We start from the raw sequence: 22,251 nt of genomic DNA, 5'->3' as shown, positions 1-22,251 counted from the left end.
ATATTTTATCTTATATTTGTTTCAGGATATTCTTAACTTTAAAAGTAGAATTGTTTTTCTATTCTCATTTCCACCCAACTAAATAAATGGATAATAAAATACTTATTTCTATTCATTATCTTATCTATACTATATATAAAAGTAAAATATGGTGTAACTTCCACTGTGGTGTAATTTCTATTTCCTATTTTGTCATTCACATTATTTAATTTTTACAAAAAGACCATATAATCATAAATAAATATCATCAACGCATTAATTAATTATATCTTTCACATTAAATTGAACATTATCATAAATACATAAAAATTATAACAAATACATTCTAATTCTAAAAATAAAATATATAAAAATTGAATACATAGTTCCATATAATATTGACCGGCAGGTACGAAGTGCTTTTACACACTAGTTAAAATAAAGCTTTTTCTTTCAATAGAATATTATTATATTGTTACTTTATATAGAAATCTATACTATATATATACTATATATAAAGGCAAAACATGGTGTAACTTCCACCATGGTGTAATTTCTATTTCCTATTTTGCCCTTCACATTATTTAATTTTTACAAAAAGACCATATAATCATAAATAAATATCATCAACACATTAATTAATTATATCTTTCACATTAAATTGAACATTATCATAAATACATAAAAATTATAACAAATACATTCTAATTCTAGTAGTAGATAATAGAGAAATCCACTCTATATTTCAAATATCTTCATTCTTTGAGACTATCTTTTCAATCTTTTTCTATATTTTCACTTTCTTTTCTTAAACCAAATATAGTATGAGAGGGAGATCTAGTAAGTGAAACAAATATACATACTAATTCATTACAAATAAGGTACAGTAATATTTTATTTAACAAAAAAAACATGGGAGGAGAAACGGAAAATACTTATTACATGTTTTAGCCATCCATTTTATGAAAATGTAATGGTTTGAATTAACGATTAGATCTAAACCATTAAATTTTCATAGAATGAATGACTAAGATATGAAATTGATTTTTTCCACTTACTATTGGAGTAAATGAATCCCCTCCTAAAAACATCGTTGTTGTTTTTAAAAGGTGGTGAAATATTTGGATGTGATTATTTTTTGTGTGTAAAAAATATTTTATTGTAGAGAGTTAGAAACAAAACCTAGTTCAATATCTTTACGCCTAATTTTTTTTATTTTTACTGCTGACCTAAAAATCCCAATGTGTATAGTTTCCCCCCAATAATATAATAATGCATGATTGTTAGATAGGTAGGGTATAACAATAACACACTACAATTAAATCCTTACATTAAAAAAATGCATATCAAGTAATAATAATTTTTACTGTTCTCAAATCATGTATGCCAATTACTTATTAATGTGTGTTACTGAAGTCTGAGATTATGGATTTTCAATATACTTATGAATATGTTTTTTTGGGTTTAAACTTGTGAACATGTTTAACTCAGGAGTCTCAACGTATTGTAAAAAAATAATCTCTGTCTTATCCACATAGAAAATTAGAAATACAACAAAATTATGTCAATCATTCAAAACATTTGACTCCGTTAATACTTACTTCAAAAGTCATATAAATGTAATAGGCATAATAGATTTACGTGTAAATGCATCAAAATTAATATTATGAAATACTTACCTAATAATGCATAATATTAATTAATAGTTACAAAAATACTTCGTAATAGAATTTTCAGTTACGTTTTGAATAATATTATAATAGTCATTGATATGTGCAGCGAAAAGCAAGGAAGGTGGAGAGAATCTAGAAATGCCCATTTGTTTGTGATATCCTAAAACCACAAAAAAAAATAAAAAAAGTTTTGATTTTTCTGATTAATATAAATAAATGGTTAAAGGAAGAGAGAGAGGGGGGAGAGAGGGAGAGAGAGAGGGAGAGAGAGAGAGAGAGAGAGAGAGAGAGAGAGAGAGAGAGAGAGTGATGAAAAAGCAGAGAATAAAAAGAGACCGGATGTTGACAAAGTTCATGTCACTGTTGTTAGAAGGTCGTTTGTTTGTGTGAAGATTTCTTATCTGGGATCTCTCTCTTTAAAATTGTGTCTCTCTCTAAAAAAAGCTTCATTTTTTCATCTCTCTCTGTGTCTTTGTTATATAGAGAGATATAGAGATATAGAGAGAGGAGTTTCTGGCCCAGCAGATCGAAAATCTTCTCTTTTTTTCACCTTGATGACGATCTAAGCTTCTTCAATGGTGTTCCTACAACAACCTCTTTGTTATTTTGTCCTATAATATTATTATTCCCTTAGTGCAAGTCTAAAAGAGACTGAATTTTTGTGTCTGATACTGTTGGTGTCTCTTAAATGGTAGAATCTATGTGGGATTATTAAGAGGAGGTGATTAGAGGATGTGGGTCTGAGGTAAATTTATCTAATACCCTCTCTTAATATTTTAATTAAATTATATATGTTTTGTTTTGCTCCATGATTTTAATAATTTTGGTTTTAATGTTTTATGCCTAGTTCTGTTTTTAGTACAATGAAAATTCTCTTGGTTCATGTTGTTTGTGGGTTTAGTCCAATATGAACTCATGAGTATGATTGTTTTGTTTTAATAAATGAATTAAACGTTGAATTATGTAGATGGAGTTTTCTGATGTATAATTTTAGTATTTGAAATGCTTCTTCTTGCTGAGAATATATTATGTGGTTTTTGTTTTGATCAGTATTGTATTGGATCTGTTTGATTAAACTTTGGTGTTCATTGGTTGCTTTATTTGGTCCTTCATTATCCAAATTGATGTGAAGGAGCTGATCATCACAATATATGGATGAATTTTTTGGTGTGCCAGGTTTATTATTGTTCTACTAACCCACAATTTTCATTTCAATGATGAGTCTATGAAATGTAGTTTGATGTGTGCCTTTGAAACGCGATAAACTCTAAGAAAGATTTTGGAAATGCCTCATGCTCAAGATTAATAGTTGAAGTGTGCATGAGGTTTAATGCATTTGTGCCGATTCTATGAGTATCTTTTAGCTGTTGTTTGCTTTAGTTGGGGTAATGAATGAACGTTGTCATTATCCACTATTATTTTCGATATGATTCTACGGCATTGGTTATTGCTGTGCAGACACAAGATGATAAGTCACTTGCATATAAATGGTGCATCACAAAATGATAAGTCACTTGCACCAAACTCAAGAAAAGCTGAATAATCCACATTACATTTATCTCTGTTTTCCTCAACCATTGAAGTAATTTTAGTGAAGAAAAAATGGAAAGTTTCTGCATATGCAACAATCTATAATTGGAATAGAATATGTCATGTCATGAATTCATCTGTCTTATCCATTAATTTTGCCGCTTTTTTCTAGATTGTGTTTGCGGATTTTGATGTGGTGCAACATTTTTTAAGTTTTAATGTAGTAAAATACTTATTTGCAATATAACTGTGGTCAATTATCAGGAATGGGAACCAAAGTCCAGAATTTACCAGGGTATTACTCAATGAGAGATCTTAATGAGGAATCCAGCAGTTGTGGCTGGCCCCTATTTTATGGAGATAAAACACTGACAAACGGGCAATATTACAATAATCATCTTCCAACTGTCACTGCAGATGCATGTTCAGTGTCTGATAAGGATGTTGTGAAGCGGACGATGCTCGAGCATGAGGCCGTATTTAAGAATCAGGTATGAAGGTTCTCTTCTATATCATTTACTTTATATTTGTCCCTTGCCCTGTAGCTTGAAATGTATGCATGTTGTATGTGGTGTTTTAGGATTGATTAGTCAATTTAAAAGAAAAAGAGATTCACTATGCATTTTGTTTTTCTTTTTGGCCTTTTCAGCTTAATTTCTGTATGTACCCCATGGTTGGTGAACCTATTGACATATCTGAATTACGATTTGTTAAGCAGGTCTATGAACTTCATCGCTTATACAGAATACAAATGGATTTGATGAATGAAGTTAAAAGGAAAGAATTACACAAGAACCAGATACCTATTCCGGCATCATTTTCTACAGATCCCTTGGCATCTCAAATAACGATTGAAGATGGCAAAAAATGGCATATTTCAGTCGTTGAGGGCATTCATTCTCATCTGGGTTCTATTAAAGGGATCAGCAATCAAAGTGGCGTTCTATTTCCATCCCCAAACAGGTGTAATTCAAAAGACATTGAGGTACTCGAGCCTAGGCCCTCAAAAGTTCAGAGAAAAATGTTTGACCTTGAGCTCCCTGCTGATGTGTACATTGATACTGAGGAAAGTGAAAAGCTGAGTGATGAAAAGATAAATGGTCCAACATCATTTCTTCTTGATCGAAACTGTAAAAATGGAAAGGAGAGTGATGTGAAGCTTTTTTGTGGCAATGGTGTGAAGACAAGCCACGAGGACACTTTAAGATCTGAGCAATTTTCAAGGAGAAGGAATGATTTGGCTGACTTAAATGAACCTGTTCAAGTGGAAGAAACAAACGGTTCTCATTATGTTCACCTTCGGAGCCATAATCCCTATCAAGGGAAAGCTGAATGCTCCAATCCATCTGAATCTGCCAAACAACCAAAGCTTTTTGGTTTGTCCAGGGAGCAGTTGCACAGCTCACATCATATAACTGATAATTTGCCTAGAAAAAATGGATATTTGGAGAACAACGGGAGTGGAAAAGGGTGGATTAAGTCAGCTTCTGATGCAGGTTAGACTTTTTATTGAGTTGCTTCAATCTTTCTCTCTCGAGCCGTCTTCCTCCCTTTGAAAGCTTCCTTTTAGGTATATTGAATTTTGGAACTGATAATCATGCATTTTTTCTAAGAGAAATGATAGCAAAATTAGCATTTCATGGAAAACTGATAATAAATTACGGTTAGTATGTCTTACTGTGATTTTGTCGAAATAAGTTGATAAAAAAGACAGGAACAAATATAGAACTTCGGTTTTGTTAGCATGTATTAGTGCTGTTGGATTGCTTTTAACTTCTTTGTCTTCGTGGTTCAGGTTAATAAACTATGTAGAACTTATATTTTGTTAGTAAGATTGGATTGTTTTGCTTCAACTGTAATATTGCAAAGGCATTTCATTTCTTTCATCGCAGTACATTTTTATTTGATTATCCGGCAACAATGAAGTATTGATATTGACTTCAGTTAAAATTGTGCCATAACAATTTACAATTACATTTACAGGGCAATCTAAAAGCAGCATACAATATGTGCCTCAAGCCCCCAAACTAGAGAAATCCCTTTTCTCTTCCCAAACAACGCATGATGCACTTAGCAAAGTTCATGAAGCATGTGCATCTGATTACATTACTGGAGGAAGCAAGACCAATTCATTGATGGAAAAGACAGTTAGTGGTATAGATTTCAGTGAAAGAAATCGTGAGTACTCCATTAATAAGCATCCTGAGTCTGTGGTACCTTTACCTAGACCTGGTTTTTTTGCTGTTTCTCCTTCTTCCGATTTATCCAAATCTTGGTCTCATTCAGCTTCTTCATGGGAAATGGCAAATAGCAGCCTAAGCCAGAAGTTGATGTCGGTTCAGACGCCTTCATGTCTAAATTCATCCGGTGCCTTGAGCAGGAGTTCCCAGTCACATAAAAGTAATGGGTTCTTGGATGATCGTTGGCCTCTAAATATAAATTCCAAGCCAAACTCAGGTTTTCGATGTGGTGTACCTATGCAGAATGAATTTCATGCTGGATCCTTATCTAGGTCCAAGGAACCATCAACAAACATTGCATCAACTAGCTATGACTATCTCAATCATAATAATGATTGTAAGATAATTGCTGAACATTCCTTCAACAGTGGTTCATATAAGGGTTCAAACTCAAATTTCAATAACATGAAGTCTAGAAATATTGACTTGAATGTGATGCTTTCAAATGGTTCATCCAACAACTTGGTTTCCCAGTCAGGAATCGGGATCATGGATGGAGAACAGAAGCATGTGGAGCATCACGCAGTGTTGCCATGGCTTAGAGCGAAGACAGCTTGTAAGAATGAGGTAAAAATTGCTGATAGAGGCATACATGCAGGGGAGTCATGTGTTTTCAATGTTGTGTCATTGTCCAAAAAAGATGAAACTGGAACGGGGCCTAGTGGAAAATTTATGCACAATGTTACTTCGGTTTCATGTTCTAATGACATTGAGCCAAAGAGGACAGAGGTGAGTGGAAGCTCTAGTAGTAAGAAAATTCTTGGTGTTCCAATATTTGATACGCCTCATATTTCTCCTAAGAAGGAGTTGTCTTCAATCACTTCTTCCTCTATCTCAATTCCTAATCTATCTGATGTCGATCCGGTGGAAAATAATCGTAAAAACTGGTTATTTGACATGAACTTGCCCTGTGATGCTGATGGTGTTGAGTTGGGGAAAGAAGCTGCCACTGAAACTATTATTAGTAGGGAAAGATCTCCCATCAAGGAAGCCAACTCTAGAAATCAATTTGATCTGAATTTGTGTATGAGTGAGGATGAAACATCTTTGACAACTATACCCTGTGATGAGGTAAAAATGAAGGCAACAATAGATCTGGAAGCTCTGGCTGTTCCTGAGAACGAGGAGGATTCGGTTCCTGAAGAAAAACCGCTTGAAAATTCTCTAGAATCACCAAAAGGTCCACTAGACACAGTTGAACAGACACATGAAGAATTAATGAGACAAGCAGCAGAGGCAATTGTTGTATTGTCATCGCTCCCCTGCGATCAAGTGGATGGTGTGATCAGTAAGCCATCTGAAAGTCCAATGGTGGACCCGCTAAGTTGGTTTGTGGATGTAATTTCCTCATGTAAAGATAACCTCGAAAGCAAGCTTGATAATTCAAGGGGAAAAACTGGTGATGATAATGTGGAATCTTCTTATGAAGGAATGGATTCCTTTGAGGCCATGACATTGAAACTGCCAGAAACCAAAGAAGAAGACTACATGCCTAAGCCTCTTGTTCCAGAAAACTTCATAGTGGAAGAAACAACGACATCGTTACCTTCTCGAACACGGAGAGGGGCAGCAAGGAGAGGAAGGCAGAGGAGGGACTTCCAAAGGGACATCCTTCCCGGCCTTGCTTCTTTATCAAGGCACGAGGTCACAGAAGATCTTCAAATATTTGGAGGGCTTATGAGGGCAACAGGTTATTCATGGCATTCAGGATCAACTAGGAGAAGCTGTTCTAGGAACGGCAGCGGCAGGGGGAGGCGGCAAGTGCAGGTTGCTCCATCGCCTCGGCCAGTGGTGGCAACAAATGAAACTTGCACCCCACTGATGCAGCAGCTTAATAACATTGAAGTGGGATTGGAGGACAGAAGCCTAACAGGCTGGGGCAAGACAACCAGAAGGCCTCGTAGACAGAGGTGCCCGGCAGGTAATCCTCCGTCGATCCCGTTAACCTAATGACAGTAAGAGGTTTAAAATTTAGATGAGAATTTATAGAGGGTGAGCAGGGTCAAGTTCCATATTGATGGAACAAATCATGCTCTCAGGCATGGGGATTTCTCTTGTAAGTTTCTTCAAAACCCATATCGGGAGGTATATGCTTTGATTATTACTAGTCTTCATGTTGATGTCAACTTGTATTATTCTTAAATAATGTTGCATGATTTCTTCTGACTATCTCTTTATAGAACCTTTGAGATGTATACCAATGTCCCTTCAACTTAATGCTCTCTCACTTTTTGAGATTTGTACTATTGATTTTCTGGTTTTACTCAGTACTGTTGCACGAGCTGACCCTCAATCTACTAGAACTTTGATTAGCATATGATATGCATTATAGTTGATTCGTTCCTCTGTTATGTGTATGTATTCTGATATTTGTCATCAGCCATAGTTCATTGTTCAGTGTAACTAATGATTTTTCTTTGGTCTTTTTTCTAATTATCTAGAAATCACAATGATTTAGTTTTTGAACATTTTTTCCATTTGTGCATGTGGTTTTTTTTGGAGCTAGTCACTGATAGCAAGGGGAAAAAAATCAAATTAGTCTCTTATCATTGGTGAGTAAATTGGTGAACTTTGGTATTGCATAGTACCTCTTCACTGTGATGTGTTGCATGACTAGCTTATAGTTTATTTGTTGAATTGTAACTTATTGAGTCATGTTTGGTGAAAAAATAGAGATTTTGTTTTTGAAGTAGCAACATATATAAGTTACTGTTTGGAGCTTCCAATAACTGGTTTATCATTTTTTCCTTTAATTTTGTGCTGAATATCAAATTTTACCTTAAACCCAATATATTATTATCTGTCCTTTTTATAAATATGAATTATTTGTATTACTAGTTTTGCCAAAAAAAAATCTAATTTCATCACCCAATTACATAGCTATTAGCTTTTTGCTATAATCTCATAAGTCATAATCTCACAACTGGAGTTAGTTTGCCAAACAAAATCTAATAATCCTCATTTTAGCCTAAGATAGACACCTGCTTCATGGTACCTTTCATAGGCTATTCTGCCATAAATCAATGTATTAGACATGCAACCCATTAAATTAAACCCAATTAAATTTGAGCAATGCTATTAAAAATGGAGAAAAAAATGTATGTAAATTTTATATTTCATCACTGATTTATCATGTTTAATCAGTATTAGTTCTAAAATAAATGGCGAATAATATATTAGTTATATATAAATCTTTATAGTGATAATCTATCAATATTATTACACTCTTAAACATGGTATCAGGATAGCATTTTTTTAATTCTATAATAAATGAATAAGATAAATGTAGGATATTTTTCAAGAGATGAAAGATATACCAATTGTGTATCTGTCATATTTAGTATAAGAGAAAAAGATATATGCATTGACCATGTATGAATTTTATACACTGTCATTGCATTATTTACTATTGATATTTAATAATTTTTGACTTTTCAGAAAAAATAATCGATTAAATGGTGAAAAATGTGATGTCTGTATACAAATCTTTACACGACAATATCTAAATTTTCCACTCTTAATATAAATGTGTAAGACCACTCCTTGAACAATGGGAGAGGGTGTGTCAATAGGAGAGTGTTTAGTAGGTGAGATGACATCCAAAAAAGCCTATTTTTTTATACCATTTTTAAAATAGTATAATATATATGTTTTGTCAATATAAATATTTATACATAATTTAATATTCATTTGATTTACCTTGATGAATGATATAGTAATACTGTATAAAATTCATATACTATATTGTATACTTTTTTTTTCTCTTTTTAAAAGTTAATTTTGATTTTTAAAAGTTTTAAACTTAAAACTGAAAGTCACATGGTAGGGCCTATTCATGTGGGATAACACAGAAAAAAAACAAAGTGATTTGGATAGCTGGAATTGGTCTTCTTTATCTCTTTTGCTTTTGTTTAACTCGAAATTTTAATAGAAAGGAATTACTTGAAGTCAAACAGACTTGTTCATAATGAATCCGAAATACTATTTACTAAAATAACCAAAATTTTATTGCATTATTGATTTGAATTGAGTCCTTTTAATGGAACATTGATGTCACAAATAGGTTGCCATTTTACTATTAGGTATAGCACTATAGCTTCCTTATTTTTTTTTCTTGTGAATATATATTTATAACAAAAAGACCCAATTATTGTAAGGAACGCATTGTGTTATAATGAAAAAGGGAACATACTTTTTTTGGGATAAAATATAGGGTATGACTTATAAGTGGATGTTGAGCTATTCCTACTCCAATATGCTTACCAGTTTTCACTTTTTTCCAAAAAAACTATAAGAGTATAATATTTCTGGACTGTTATTTATATACATGAAAATTATTCATTTTTTTTGAAGTCAATGATGATTTTTTTTCTCAAAGTATAATCCTTTTCATTTGTTTCTTATAAAATAAAAGCTAAAACTATATTGTTTAAAAGAAATATATATTTTTTATCATGAATTTTTTCCATAAATTTTATAATATACAAAGTACCTAAATTAAATTGTAAATTGAAAAATAAGCACCAAAGAGACGAGTACTATGGAAGAGTTGAAGAATACGCAAGAATTGGTCGCGTGGATGAGGTGTTGATATTATGGGACAGAGACAGAGAAATATCAGATGCTGTTGGAATTGGAATGGAGGCCTACCAAAACTTGTCTATATCATTGGATCAGTCAAAATTTATTCCATCATTTCATATTCTACTTAATTAAATGTTGAAAAATATATATTATCCCATTAATCTTGTTACTCACACGAAAGTAAATATTTTATTTATTAGTAATATGTTTATAAATATTATTCTTAAAATTATTTAGAGAAAAAATATACTTGTGTCATCCATTATTTATATTTAATTATTTTAGATTCTTTAAAAAATAATTAAAATAAATAATTAATGATACAATCATACAATATCTATTTACAAATATCTACACCGATAATGAAAATATTAGAATATATTGATCAATATTGGATGTAGAATTTTTAAACCACCAAATTTTTTTAAAAATTACAAGAAAAATTAAGACATAAAAAAATTAAATGCGAATGGAATATAATTTATATCTTAAACCCGACGTATTCCCATTACCACTCACAAAAAAGAGTAGTCGAATTGATTTATGATTTAATATAATTGAACTATCCTTTTTCACTCCATTAACATGTTTTAATCACCACTTGGTATTAATTAATTATAGATAATGAGAGAGATAAAAGTACTTTTCAGTTTTAGTCATCATTCCCCAAAAGCACATTACCTAACTTAAGATGGTTGATAACACATTTTAGTTCTCTGCTGCTACTTTGTCCTTTTCCCTGATCACCCACTTACACACCCTTTTTGTTATGTCATGTCAAATCTTTATGTGGAACATTTCTAAACTGCAAACTCATACGTTAGGACTTTATATTTTTGTGGTATATCACTATGTCTACTACCCTTTTATATTTCCAAAGAATTTATTACAGATTCCATTATATTTTTCTGGTTATTTTTTGAAATTCAGAATTCCTGACTTATATGCCACGTGGGCATACTAGCATTCGTTCATTTTGAAATAGCTGATTCTTGGGGTTTTGGCATCCTCACAATTTTCCAATTTAAGGAAAAAAATCAACACCAATAAATAAACATTTTTATATTTTTTTAGTGGTTTAGTAGTGTAAAATTCTGTTAGATCCCTAAAATGATCAAAAAGTTAAATGTTCAATTCTAGTAAGCGGCACTTGTTGGGAGAAACAATCACATATCCCAAAAATGATTAGTTTATTACCAAAAAAGTTAGAAGATACACGTGTTAGTACAAAAAAAGTTACAAGAACATACAACATTCCTTCATTTTAAAATAGCTATCGGGTCGATTTCCAATGGTTGTGATCAGTTCCATCCTTAGGCTTCTTTGCTGGATGTTATTAGAACATGTTCCGGCCGAGGTTGAAATGTTCTATGTGTACACATACATAGGAAAACAAACCACGTGACATATTTTATGGCTAACATGTCACATGAGGTGGATGTAGGAACCTATCTTATGGAGCGTCCACCAACTAGGTGTCGAGATTTGCTTTTGTTTAACTTTATGGAAATGTATTTTCTTAAATCTATCTTAACTTAATCTTTTTGTGTTTTAGCTCCTCCATTGTACCAAAAAAAAGCTAATTGTTAGAAAAATTGAAATCCTATTTTTTATTTATTAAGGGACAATATTCAAAAAAAAGAGTTAGAAGATATTTCAATTATTATTTGAGGAATACAACGTGCATCTCACTCACATTCTTAATGAGACTTTCTCTTCTTTTGGTTGAACTCTTTTTTTTTAAATATATCCTAAGTTGTTTAATAGTAATTAAAATATAATTTGTTTTCTAAAAAAAATCTCTTCTATGTTGCCAATCCCTTATCACCAATCATGTTAGGATAAGCTTTTCTGTGGTAGTAAATTTTTTTTTGTTTTACTTACTTATCAAGATTATTCTTTCACCTTTTGCTAAGAAACTTATCATTTTTGGAGGTGTGTAGCTATCATTCCAATAAGTATTATTCATAAGAATTAAACCTTACACTATTAGACTAATATCTTGTTACTTAGATAATTTCTCTAGTAGTGAACTTTTATTAAGAAAGAGATTTTCTTAATTTTTAGATTTATTTTATTAAAATTAACTTAAAAATTTGAACCGTTAGATATAATTTTTTGACACGTGTCGTTATCCGGTAGGAGAGGATAAGATCTTCCATGTTCCCACCCCTCGGTTGGCTTACCTAATCTGATCCATTTCAATAAAATATGCACAAAATCACAAAAAATTCGTCATACAACATTATCCTGATAAAAATCATAAAAATCCAAAAAAAAAGTTATCTCTAAGGGAACAACTTCCTCTTGTATGCTGCAGGAACTGATCAACTGCAATATGGAAAGAATCTCTAATTCTCTTATAAAAATTTAGTTTCATAAAATTATGGTATTCTTCTAAACTGGCACTGATTTATTCCAAATAGAATTGCTAGTTCCTCTCTGCAAATTTTGAACATTATAATCCTCAAAAAACATGCTAGTACCATACATTGTATTATAGCATTCTACATCTTGTCCCTGTGCCAAACTTTGAAAATTTTCTAGAAACATGTAAATTTCTTTCATTTGCCATTCAGAAGTATCTCCAGCTCCAAATCTGTAGATTTTCCTATCAATCTCAATCGAACTGTACCCGGGTACCTTCTTTAAACCCATTCCTTCCATCTTTGATCTCACTTTCCGGGACTCATACCAGTTTCCTCCTTCGGCATGTATATTAGATAACAAAGTATAGTATCCTGTATCATCTGTACTTATTTCTCTAAGCTCTTGATTGATGTTCTTAATCAAATCCATCCTTCCATGTATCCGGCACCCGTTAAGCAGAGCTCCCCATATGCTAGCATCTACAGGCAAGGGCATTGATTTTATTATTTCGTATGCTGCATCGATATCGCCAGAGCGGCTTAGAAGGTCAACCATAGAGGCAAAATGTTCTGCATTAGGCTCTATGCCATAATCTCTCATTGAATTGAAATATAATTTCCCTTCTTTTACTAATCCCGCATGCCTGCAGGCAGATAAGACATTCATGAAGGTTACTTCATTTGGCTTAATACCCGACTCTACCATTTTAGTGAAGAGTGAGATGGCAGCAGTTATTTGACCATTTATGCCGTAAGCAGCGATCATGGTACTCCATGATACCACACTTTTCTCTGGTATGGTATCGAAAACTCGTTTAGCTGTTTGAAGGTGTCCACACTTGGCATACATGTCAACTAGAGCTGTATCAATATAAAGATCCTTTTGTATACCAGATACAATGATCTTATGGTGAATCCATTTTCCTTTTTCAAGATAACCCAAATTGGAGCAAGCTTGAATTGCACTTAATAAAGTTACTTCATTAATCTCCAGACAATTTAAGTACATCTGATCAAATAGGTTGAGTGCTTCTAATGAAATCCCATTCTGAGAAAATCCACAAATCATACAATTCCATGTCACAATGCTTTTCTGTGAAATCTTGTCAAATATCGTGTAAGCCAAATCCACAAAGCCGCATTTCGAATACATATCCATCAAGGAGTTCTGAACAAATTCGTCCATGAAGCCTCTTTTCATGGCATGGCTGTGTATCTGCTGTCCAAATTGTATTGAACCAGCACTTGCACTAGCTGAAATAGAACTTGCTAAGCTAAATGAGTCCGGCACTAGCCCCTTTGCCAGCATAAGCGCAAAGAGTACCATGGCCTCCTCATATAAACCCTCTCGATCATAAAATGATATGAGTGTATTCCATGATACAACATTGCTGTTTCCAATTAAATAAAGAAGTTTCTGACAAGTGGTTATTTTCCAACATGCCGCATAGAAATCTATTAGTGCAGGTCCTAGATCAAGATCATCCGCATTCATAGCTTTCCTCAAAATAAAACAATGAATAGATTTCCCCTCTTTCAACCGGCCTAATCTAGCGCAGGAATACAGAACACTGATCATTGTCACTGCATTGGGTTCTACTTCTGACTCCTGCATCTGAATAAAACTATCGAGTGCTTCCTGAAAGCAACCATTTTGATTATATGATGAAATCATAGAAGTCCAACAAGCAGTACTTCGATCAGTGAGGCTTTCAAAGAGCCCTTCTGCTATACACAAGTAACCACACTGGCTGTACATAATAATAAGAGAATTACTCAAACTAGCATCACCAACCATGCCATTCCTGATCACATATCCATGGACCGATTTAGCAAGCCCCAAACAACCAACTCTGGCACAAGCCGCAGCTACACTAAGCAACATAACCGAATCAGGTCTAATTCCCTCACAAACCATCGAACGAAACATTTTCATCCCTTCTCTCGGCTTCCCATTCTCAACATAGCACGAGATAATCGAACTCCAAGAAAACAAATCTCTCTCAAGCATTTCATCAAACATCTTCCTAGCATCATCTATGCACCATGATTCTCCATACATACCCAACAACGAAGTCCCAATAACCGGATCATTGCCGAACCCAGACTTAATTATCCTTCCATGGATTTTTCTGCCCATAACCAAGTCACCAAGACCAGAAGCAGCCCTCAGAACAGAAGGGTACACAAAGCTGCAATTTTGGGTCTGATGGTGATTATAAAGGGAAATGACTTGGTGAAACAAGTGATTCCAGAGGTAACACTTGATGAGAACACCTAACATGAATGAATCAGGAGATGGGTATGTATCAAAAACGTGTCTTGATGATTGGAGAGAACCCATTTGGGCATAGGATTCAAGAAGCTTGGTGGAAGCAAGTGGGTCGTTGTGGAGGCCAGTGATAACAAGGTGAGCGTGGAGCTGAGTGAGTGGCCTTAAGGTAGAACATGACCTGAACAATGGCATGTATAGTGTCATCTTTGTCTCTGAGTTACACAAGACAAGAGTCAGAGAACTTGTGTCGTGAAGGTGACTATATTTTGTGTTTGTTTTAGTGATAGAACAATATATACTTTATTGTTCATCGCTAGATCAATCATCTCCTATGTTTTAGATCGATTAGTGTTAGCTTTACATTAATTAGTATTCGCTAACAACTCAAAAATAATATTTTCTTTTACTTTTATTTTATTATAATAATATATTATATCTACATGTATAGATATAAGTGAAGTGAGACAAAAATGAGGACACGATGATCTTCCATCCTATTAAAATAGAATGAGAAAAAAAAATGTAAACATTGATTCTCTAAAGTAAAAGGAAGTAATATAAATAAATAATGGACGATGTATTGAGTGTATATAAATATTTACATTGCTAAATATTACATTAATAGAATAAATTGAATATTATATTTTCTATTAATATACAAGAATATTTTAAATATTAAAAATATCATATATTCATAAATATTTATTAGATATTCTATTAATAATTAATTGAGTATGAGTTTTATATACTATCGTTATATAATTCATTATTTATATTTAATTATTATTGACTCTAAATAAATAATGAATTATGCTCCTAACAAATATCATTATTAGGAATCTAACTCTTAATATTTTAATATTTCTATAATTTAGCAAATTTTACACTACTTTATCAACATATTTTTTGTGATTATTTAACTCTTTGTTATCAAGGTCCCATGTGACGTGAAATCAATTGCTCACTCAATTTTAAACGTAAATATTTATTTACTGATAATATTATCATTTAGATCTTGTAAACAACATATTATCATCTTAACACTATATAATTCAATTCAAGCATAATGAGTTATGATGGTCTATCACCCCCACAATTCAACTTTTTTGTAATTTATAACTATTTTTTATTTACAAATAATATCCTAGATTATGCTGAAACAATTAAATCTAACAAGTTAGGTTTCAATTGTATTTTCCAAATTTTGTTAATTTTATAAACTTTGGACAAATTTAAAATAATTTAAACAACAATTGACGAATAACTCGTTTGTTTTTAACAAAAGAGAATTTCAAGCAATTAGTTCATCCTAATAAAAATTTAAATGAAAAGATGTTGCAAAAATATATTTGATATCCCAATGTAAAACTTTTTCAATTTAGAAAACATATATAACATATATAGTATTATGATTATATTGGGTAAGGAACTAACCCCCATTTTGAAGTATGTGGGTATTCGTTTGTCTCTCTCAACAAATTTCACTCATAAGAATCAAACAATTGACATTTTAATTTATTTGAACGGTTCAGTTAAACCTTACACAATGTCTTATGGATATATTTTTAATTTTGGAAATATTAGTATGTTTGCTAGTTGGGTTTTAGAAGAAAAAGAAGTTCATTCAGAATCGTCTCACAAATGTATTTCATATCTTCTTTCCCTTCCCACTATTATCCTCTAAAAACAAACTCACATACATAAAATTTATAATTTATGCAAGTACTAGAAAGTCACTTGAACCAAATAGTGCAGGTAATAGCAAGACTAGCAAGATTTGCACCTCTACACTAGTCACTCTTTAAGTTAGTGAATGTAACATATGTGCAGATTTTGCAAAACAAAGGCCGTGCTGCTAATAGTTAGTTTTCTCTCATATATTCTCCTGATTGGTATTCAGATGAAAATTTTCTATAAACTCTGCATTAATGGGATAAGAGTAAAATATGTTAAGTATAAACTTTTGAAAGTACTCTATGTACGTATATATCTAACAAGGCAGGCTTCAGTATCTCCTTACTACTAAGTCATGAAAAATGAAAACTTCTGCAACAGAATGTATGTTTGTGACCACATTTAACAGGTAGCTATCATTTTACATGCAACACTAACAATTATCCGGTGTCATTAACTTTCCTGCAAAGCCGATCAATGGATTCCATCAACAAGTTGTCACGATATTTTCAACCTATCAATCCCAGAAGCCAACATAAACAGTGAATATATTCACATTAGTAATTTAAGCTTTGCCTCCATCTTCATCAAAGGGTAATTCGTGTCGTGGTCTATTGTACTTCTCCCTCAGTTGCTTAATTGGGATGTAATCCCCGGCTGAATCCATTCCGTAGAAAAGAAAAGAAATGTAGGGATGATCAAACCTTCCCTGGACACCGTTAACGCACCAATTAAATGACTGTAATGATAATGTGACACTTGCCTTTTAAGCATAGATCACTCACTGTGTCTGGTTGGTCAGGGGCTAAAAGATTCTCCTCTGGAACTGCAAGATAGGAAAATCCATCAACAAATTATTGTCAACCAAGAACATTATAGAAACTTACACAAGCAACAATGCATATCAAAACAATTATTATATTTTGTCCATAGATAAGCAACACACCAACAACGAAAACAGCCAAGACTTAATCCCAGTAGGTGATGCCGGCTACATGAATCAAACGACGACATAATTTTTGATAAGAAATCAAATGTACAGATAAGCAATAGAAAATAAAAAAATGTTTTCAACAAGAAAAAGAAAGTTAGGATAATAAACACCATTAAAACTAATTAAAGCAAACACATAAGCCTAAGGAATTGAGTAATCCAGCTTTACCATATGCTACTAGTATATTTGGATCAGCATGTACATCAACAAGAACCTGGGCACAAGAAAAGGGGAACAATTAAAGACCAGCACCATTCTTAATCACAGACTCACTGCCAAATTCAAATGTTAACAAAATAAATAAATAAACTGATCTGGCACGCGGCAATAGATCAACAAACAATAAATCTGTTTACAGTCACATAGTCTTGCACACAAGTAATCACAAAATTCATGTTTTCTCCAAAATGCCTGCTCAAAATGAAGCGAATTTTTTTGAAGAAGGACACATCCTTCCAAGACCTTAATGCAGCCTATCACATGTTAACAGAAACCACCATAGACAACCTTATAATAAGGTACACACGAGAATTGGCAATGAAATATCTTGTAATGACATATTTCACAATATGATATTGCGTAATTAATAGTTACCGTGCAGTATTTGTGCTGCATGATCTGTTGATGAATTAATAATATAATTTAAGAGTACAAGAATCAACCACATAAGGAGTCAAAATAATTAGCTAAAAATTAAATTTAATACTCACAGGAACAGAACAATTCATGGAAATGTAATTTATAAGACTGATGTTAATCAAACCTGATAAAATGGTTGAGTGGAACCACGAGACAACTTCTTAACCTGTGCGTTTTCCATCCATGAACTTGATTCACTGCACACTGGATCCATTCCACAGATCACAGATCTATAACCTGCAATGTAGATTGTGTAATGTGAGCTTTTCAACTGCTCTATAACCTGCAACGTAGGGTTCAGGGAAGAAAACCATATCTTCCACATTTATGAGGTAATGTGAGCTATTCAACTGGTGATCATGTGGATCCACATATCAAGGCCCTGATTAAATAGTTGCTTCCAATCAAGATCTTAATGCTAGTACTATAGAGAATAGAAATTCCAAGAAGTTCGGGCTAGGCAATTTTCACAAATTATAGCTTTTGCCTATTGAAATTCAGAAGATTCAGACACAACCAAGAAGCACCATTATTTTTTGATAGGTTACATTATAAACAAGAAATGAAACCAATGACAATTTGTTGTATTCAATAGAAGACATTTCAACTACTTACCAAATAATCTATGCCTCACTTTCTGCCCCAAGCGGAATGCATATTGTGCATTTTCATGTGCCAAAGCTTTAGCTGAAGCAGCAAGAGACTCTGCTTCGAGTTTGGAAATTTTATCACGTAATTCAGAAGCCAAGGCATAATCCTCATTCTCAATAGCTTTTTGGAGGTCTGAACTGCAAGGGAAACAGTACTGATCACTATCAATACTCAAGTTGATCAATATATTATGTAGTTAAACATCGAAGAGAACAAATCAGCTTGATGCAAAGGATGAAACAAAAACTCACCGAAGACGTATAATACTTAGACCTTTATCTTGAGCTTCACTTTTTGAAGATAATCCCCGTTTTGACTGTTGTTGCTTGATGACTTCTTCTTCAACCTTCCAATAAATAATATTTATCAAGCAATCTGCAATACCATTCAAAGCTCCAGCCTCCACAAAATTTAGATTTCTTTAAGACATAACACATACGGAGACATACACAGACACAAACGATATTGCTACAAGTCAGAGGGGCTAGAGTTATACACACAATTCAAGGGCGACCAAAAAAACCAGAAAGAAAGGAAAATGGCAACAGAAAATGTGAATCCTAAATCATGCGAGCCGGGTAAACATAATCCACATAGCTTGATATAGGTTATAGGATATGAGAACCGGACAAGTAGCTGAGTTATCTAACCTCAGTAAGCTTATTCCTCAGCTGTTGTGCAATGTTATACTCCTCCATATTTAAAGCATACTACATTCACAAGTTCCAAACAAATAAAGCATTACGAATTCTTATATGAATTTGAGAGATTCATTACATTGCTTAACTTCATATGGAAAATTAAAGCAGCCAGACCTGAACTCGCGTAGCTAAGTCTATCTGAAAGAAGAACATCAATATATCCTCATTAGCACTTTCACTGTGTTCTGCACTTGCATCCAAACCTTGCTCTCCCCCTCTAAACATCCATCCAGCTTCGGCCTTAAAACCACTTCGCCTTAACACATACGGGCACCCGGTTAATAACACACACTGATTCCAAACACAGTGTCTGCTAGTGAAAGAGTTTATCTGGATTCTCTTGAATGGCTTAAAGGGTTCCATCCAAGATGATGATGATCCATAGAGCCTGTTCTTTCCACAAGTTGCCATAGTGCTCAATGCCACACATTCCACCATGTTCTGGAATTCAACAATTACAAATGATTATTTTCACCCCTTAAACGCAAAAAGGGACAAGTTTACCCTTTTTTCTACAGAAAATGCCTGCATCAATTTCAATTCAAAATTGAAAATTATGAACCTTCAAAACCATAAACTGCAAGCTCATGCAACCCCACACAAAAATTTACTTCAAAATTATAAAAATGTTGATCAAATTAGTCTATAACTAAACCATTTATTATCTGGGTGTAATAAAAATAATGATAGAGGACTATAAATGAAAGCATAAAAATCAAAGATAGCCATCTAATGTAAGAACTAGGAATACAAAACAAAAAACATACACGGGCAATGGGGAAATTTGCAACGAAAAATTAAACTTCCGTACCTAAAATAAAATATGAAAAGATAAACTTTATGAGAAAAGAAACATAAGAGAATATCAAAGTGCAGAAGAAAAAAAGAAGTGAAATAAAAATACCAAATAGAAAAGCAGAGGAAATCGATGGCTGAAGTTGAAAGAAGGGAAAGGTAATATATCAATTATCAAATCAAAATGGCCAACGCATTCAAATTGAGGTCCATGTTTTTTTAATAAAATATATTGGAAAACTACTTGAACAAAATTATGTTATGGCTATTTTAGTTTATGAAAATTTATTCAAATTGTGAACCATATTTTACACTATTTATCTATATTACTATTATTTAAATGAATCTCACAACTTATTTTATAATTGTTTATATTTCTTAATAAATTAAGTAATTTATCTATGTTTATAATTGTTTATAATTTTTCTATTTTTTATTTTAAAAGGATTGATTGAGTTTGAGTTATGTTTATTCCCTTCCAATTAATTCCAGATTTGTATGATCTCACGAAATAAAGGACTTGAATAATTAAAAAAAGAAGTGTATATTGAGAAGATTTTTTTGTAACAACTAATTATGGCATTAAAAGATTGGTTCCTTCTAGTCCAAACATGGTTGAGTCACCAAATCCGTTAGAGTCTTCTAAATGTTATGGCATTAAAAGATTGGTTTCTTCTAGTCCAAACATGGCCGAGTCACCTGATCCAGGAGATTCTGCTAAAGCATATGACATCAACCATGAGAATAAGAAGCATGTTCCTTAAGAGTTAACTCCAACTTTTTGGTTTTTAAATTAAAGTTAGAATTTTTTTGGTTATCATTAATTTACAAACAACTAAATATACATATTTACCTGTAAAAATGAAGTGTAGGATTACACTTTATTTTAAGTTGTACCTGATTTTTTTTATATATTTTGATATGATATAATTGGATACTTTAAATCTACATACAATATTTATTTGACTTGGATTTTAGTCTAGTATTCATTCAATTGATTTTTTTTAAAAGGATTGATTGAGTTTTACGTTATGATTATTCCCTTCCAATTAATTGCAGATTTGTATGATCTGACGAAATAAAGGACTTGAATAATTAAAAATAGGAGTGTATAATAAGAAGATTTTCTTTAAATAAAAGCGTGACAAGCATAGCATTGAAATTATTGTTGTAAATTCACGTCACCTACCACATAACTCCACAATCTTTTACCATTGCAAACACGAAACACTTGAGAGAGATGACAATTTCTAAGGTTTATTTGATGATTGTTATGTCATTTTTGATACTTTTTATTGCATTCAGTCGTCTTCTTCCAACAACTAATTATGACATTAAAAGATTGGTTCCTTCTGGTTCAAACAATGCAGAATCACCTAATTCAATAGAGTCTTCTGAAGCTTATGGCATCGACCATCAGAATGAGAAGTATGTTCCTATGAATCTAAATTCAGTACCGGTTCGGTTTGGTTCCAAAGATTATGGCTTCAAGCATGAGAACTGAGAGATACCAAAATTCATGAGTCTCATGATCCATTACAGCTTTAATAAAATAAATTGCTTCATGGCTAGGATGTCTGGGCAAAGTAATTTATGTATGGCATAGCATTTTATTATAATTCTAAATAATTGCCCATTTATATAATTTTGCCTAAGCAATATAGTAATTAATACAATTGCTTCAGTTAAATAAGTCTAATTTACAATTATTTGTGCCCTTTTCTTGGTTGAATTGATATTTGAAATTCAGTTTTTTCAGAATTATTTTCTTCTGTTTTTTCTACAATGGACAACAAGGTTTAGGATTAGGTTTTGTTCTTCTTCTATGAGACTCAATTAAATGGCTATTGTAACGCCCCGAAAAATACTTCTAAAAAACATTGCAGAAAAATGGGTAAATTTTTTTTTGTATTGGTGATATAAAATTGTTTCCTTTTAAAACCTTCCTTTTTCGGGACATCACTTTAAGTAACTCAAATGCGGAAAATCAACATATCGTTATCGAACTTAACCTGATTCACAATTTCCTGAATAACGCAATGCATATAAACAGTTAAGTCATCTTTAGTTCATACAAACTAAGTCAACAAAGGCGGAAACTACATCGCCACTAACATATACAAAATCCAAAAAGAAAGGGCGCAAAT

General features: G+C 32.5%; 3 protein-coding genes across 11 annotated transcripts; 1 reads left to right on the top strand and 2 right to left on the bottom strand.

Annotated features, from left to right (window-relative positions):
• Positions 1 to 1,932: 1,932 nt before the first annotated feature.
• Positions 1,933 to 7,594, top strand: LOC109340216. 6 transcript variants are annotated; one of them, XM_019577835.1, is made up of 5 exons: positions 1,933 to 2,397; positions 3,447 to 3,673; positions 3,901 to 3,982; positions 4,016 to 4,678; positions 5,166 to 7,594. In XM_019577835.1, exons 2-5 carry the CDS (start codon positions 3,449 to 3,451, stop codon positions 7,370 to 7,372), a joined length of 3,177 nt encoding a protein of 1,058 aa, XP_019433380.1. In that variant the 5' UTR covers positions 1,933 to 2,397; positions 3,447 to 3,448; the 3' UTR covers positions 7,373 to 7,594. The 6 variants fall into 6 exon arrangements, with proteins under 6 accessions (XP_019433380.1, XP_019433379.1, XP_019433382.1 ...); XM_019577834.1 differs by having other exon boundaries at positions 3,901 to 4,012; positions 4,046 to 4,678; XM_019577837.1 differs by having other exon boundaries at positions 3,901 to 4,678; positions 5,166 to 5,886; positions 5,920 to 7,594.
• A 4,804-nt stretch (positions 7,595 to 12,398) lies between these two features.
• LOC109340215 (putative pentatricopeptide repeat-containing protein At1g69350, mitochondrial) lies at positions 12,399 to 14,933 on the bottom strand. The gene has a single exon (XM_019577830.1). The coding sequence runs from the start codon at positions 14,852 to 14,854 to the stop codon at positions 12,404 to 12,406; it is 2,451 nt and encodes an 816-aa protein (XP_019433375.1). The 5' UTR covers positions 14,855 to 14,933; the 3' UTR covers positions 12,399 to 12,403.
• Positions 14,934 to 16,543: 1,610 nt separating this feature from the next.
• LOC109340217 lies at positions 16,544 to 20,332 on the bottom strand. Of its 4 annotated transcripts, none has more exons than XM_019577841.1 (10): positions 19,814 to 19,904; positions 19,424 to 19,750; positions 19,259 to 19,318; positions 18,860 to 18,954; positions 18,573 to 18,745; positions 18,082 to 18,194; positions 17,487 to 17,532; positions 17,110 to 17,150; positions 16,870 to 17,033; positions 16,544 to 16,826 (listed from the first exon to the last, which is right to left on the bottom strand). In XM_019577841.1, the coding sequence occupies exons 1-9, from the start codon at positions 19,838 to 19,840 to the stop codon at positions 16,890 to 16,892; spliced, it is 1,026 nt and encodes a 341-aa protein (XP_019433386.1). In that variant the 5' UTR covers positions 19,841 to 19,904; the 3' UTR covers positions 16,544 to 16,826; positions 16,870 to 16,889. The 4 variants fall into 4 exon arrangements, with proteins under 4 accessions (XP_019433386.1, XP_019433385.1, XP_019433387.1 ...); XM_019577840.1 differs by having other exon boundaries at positions 16,544 to 16,831; positions 16,875 to 17,033; positions 19,814 to 19,903; XM_019577842.1 differs by lacking the exon at positions 19,814 to 19,904 and adding an exon at positions 20,214 to 20,332 and having other exon boundaries at positions 16,544 to 17,033.
• Positions 20,333 to 22,251: the final 1,919 nt, after the last annotated feature.

This window comes from Lupinus angustifolius, unplaced genomic scaffold (assembly GCF_001865875.1).
Source record: "Lupinus angustifolius cultivar Tanjil unplaced genomic scaffold, LupAngTanjil_v1.0 Scaffold_150_4, whole genome shotgun sequence".
NCBI classification, from domain to species: domain Eukaryota; kingdom Viridiplantae; phylum Streptophyta; class Magnoliopsida; order Fabales; family Fabaceae; genus Lupinus; species Lupinus angustifolius.
The sequence above is the reverse complement of the archived record's forward strand: the minus strand, read 5'-3'. Positions and strand labels throughout refer to the sequence as shown.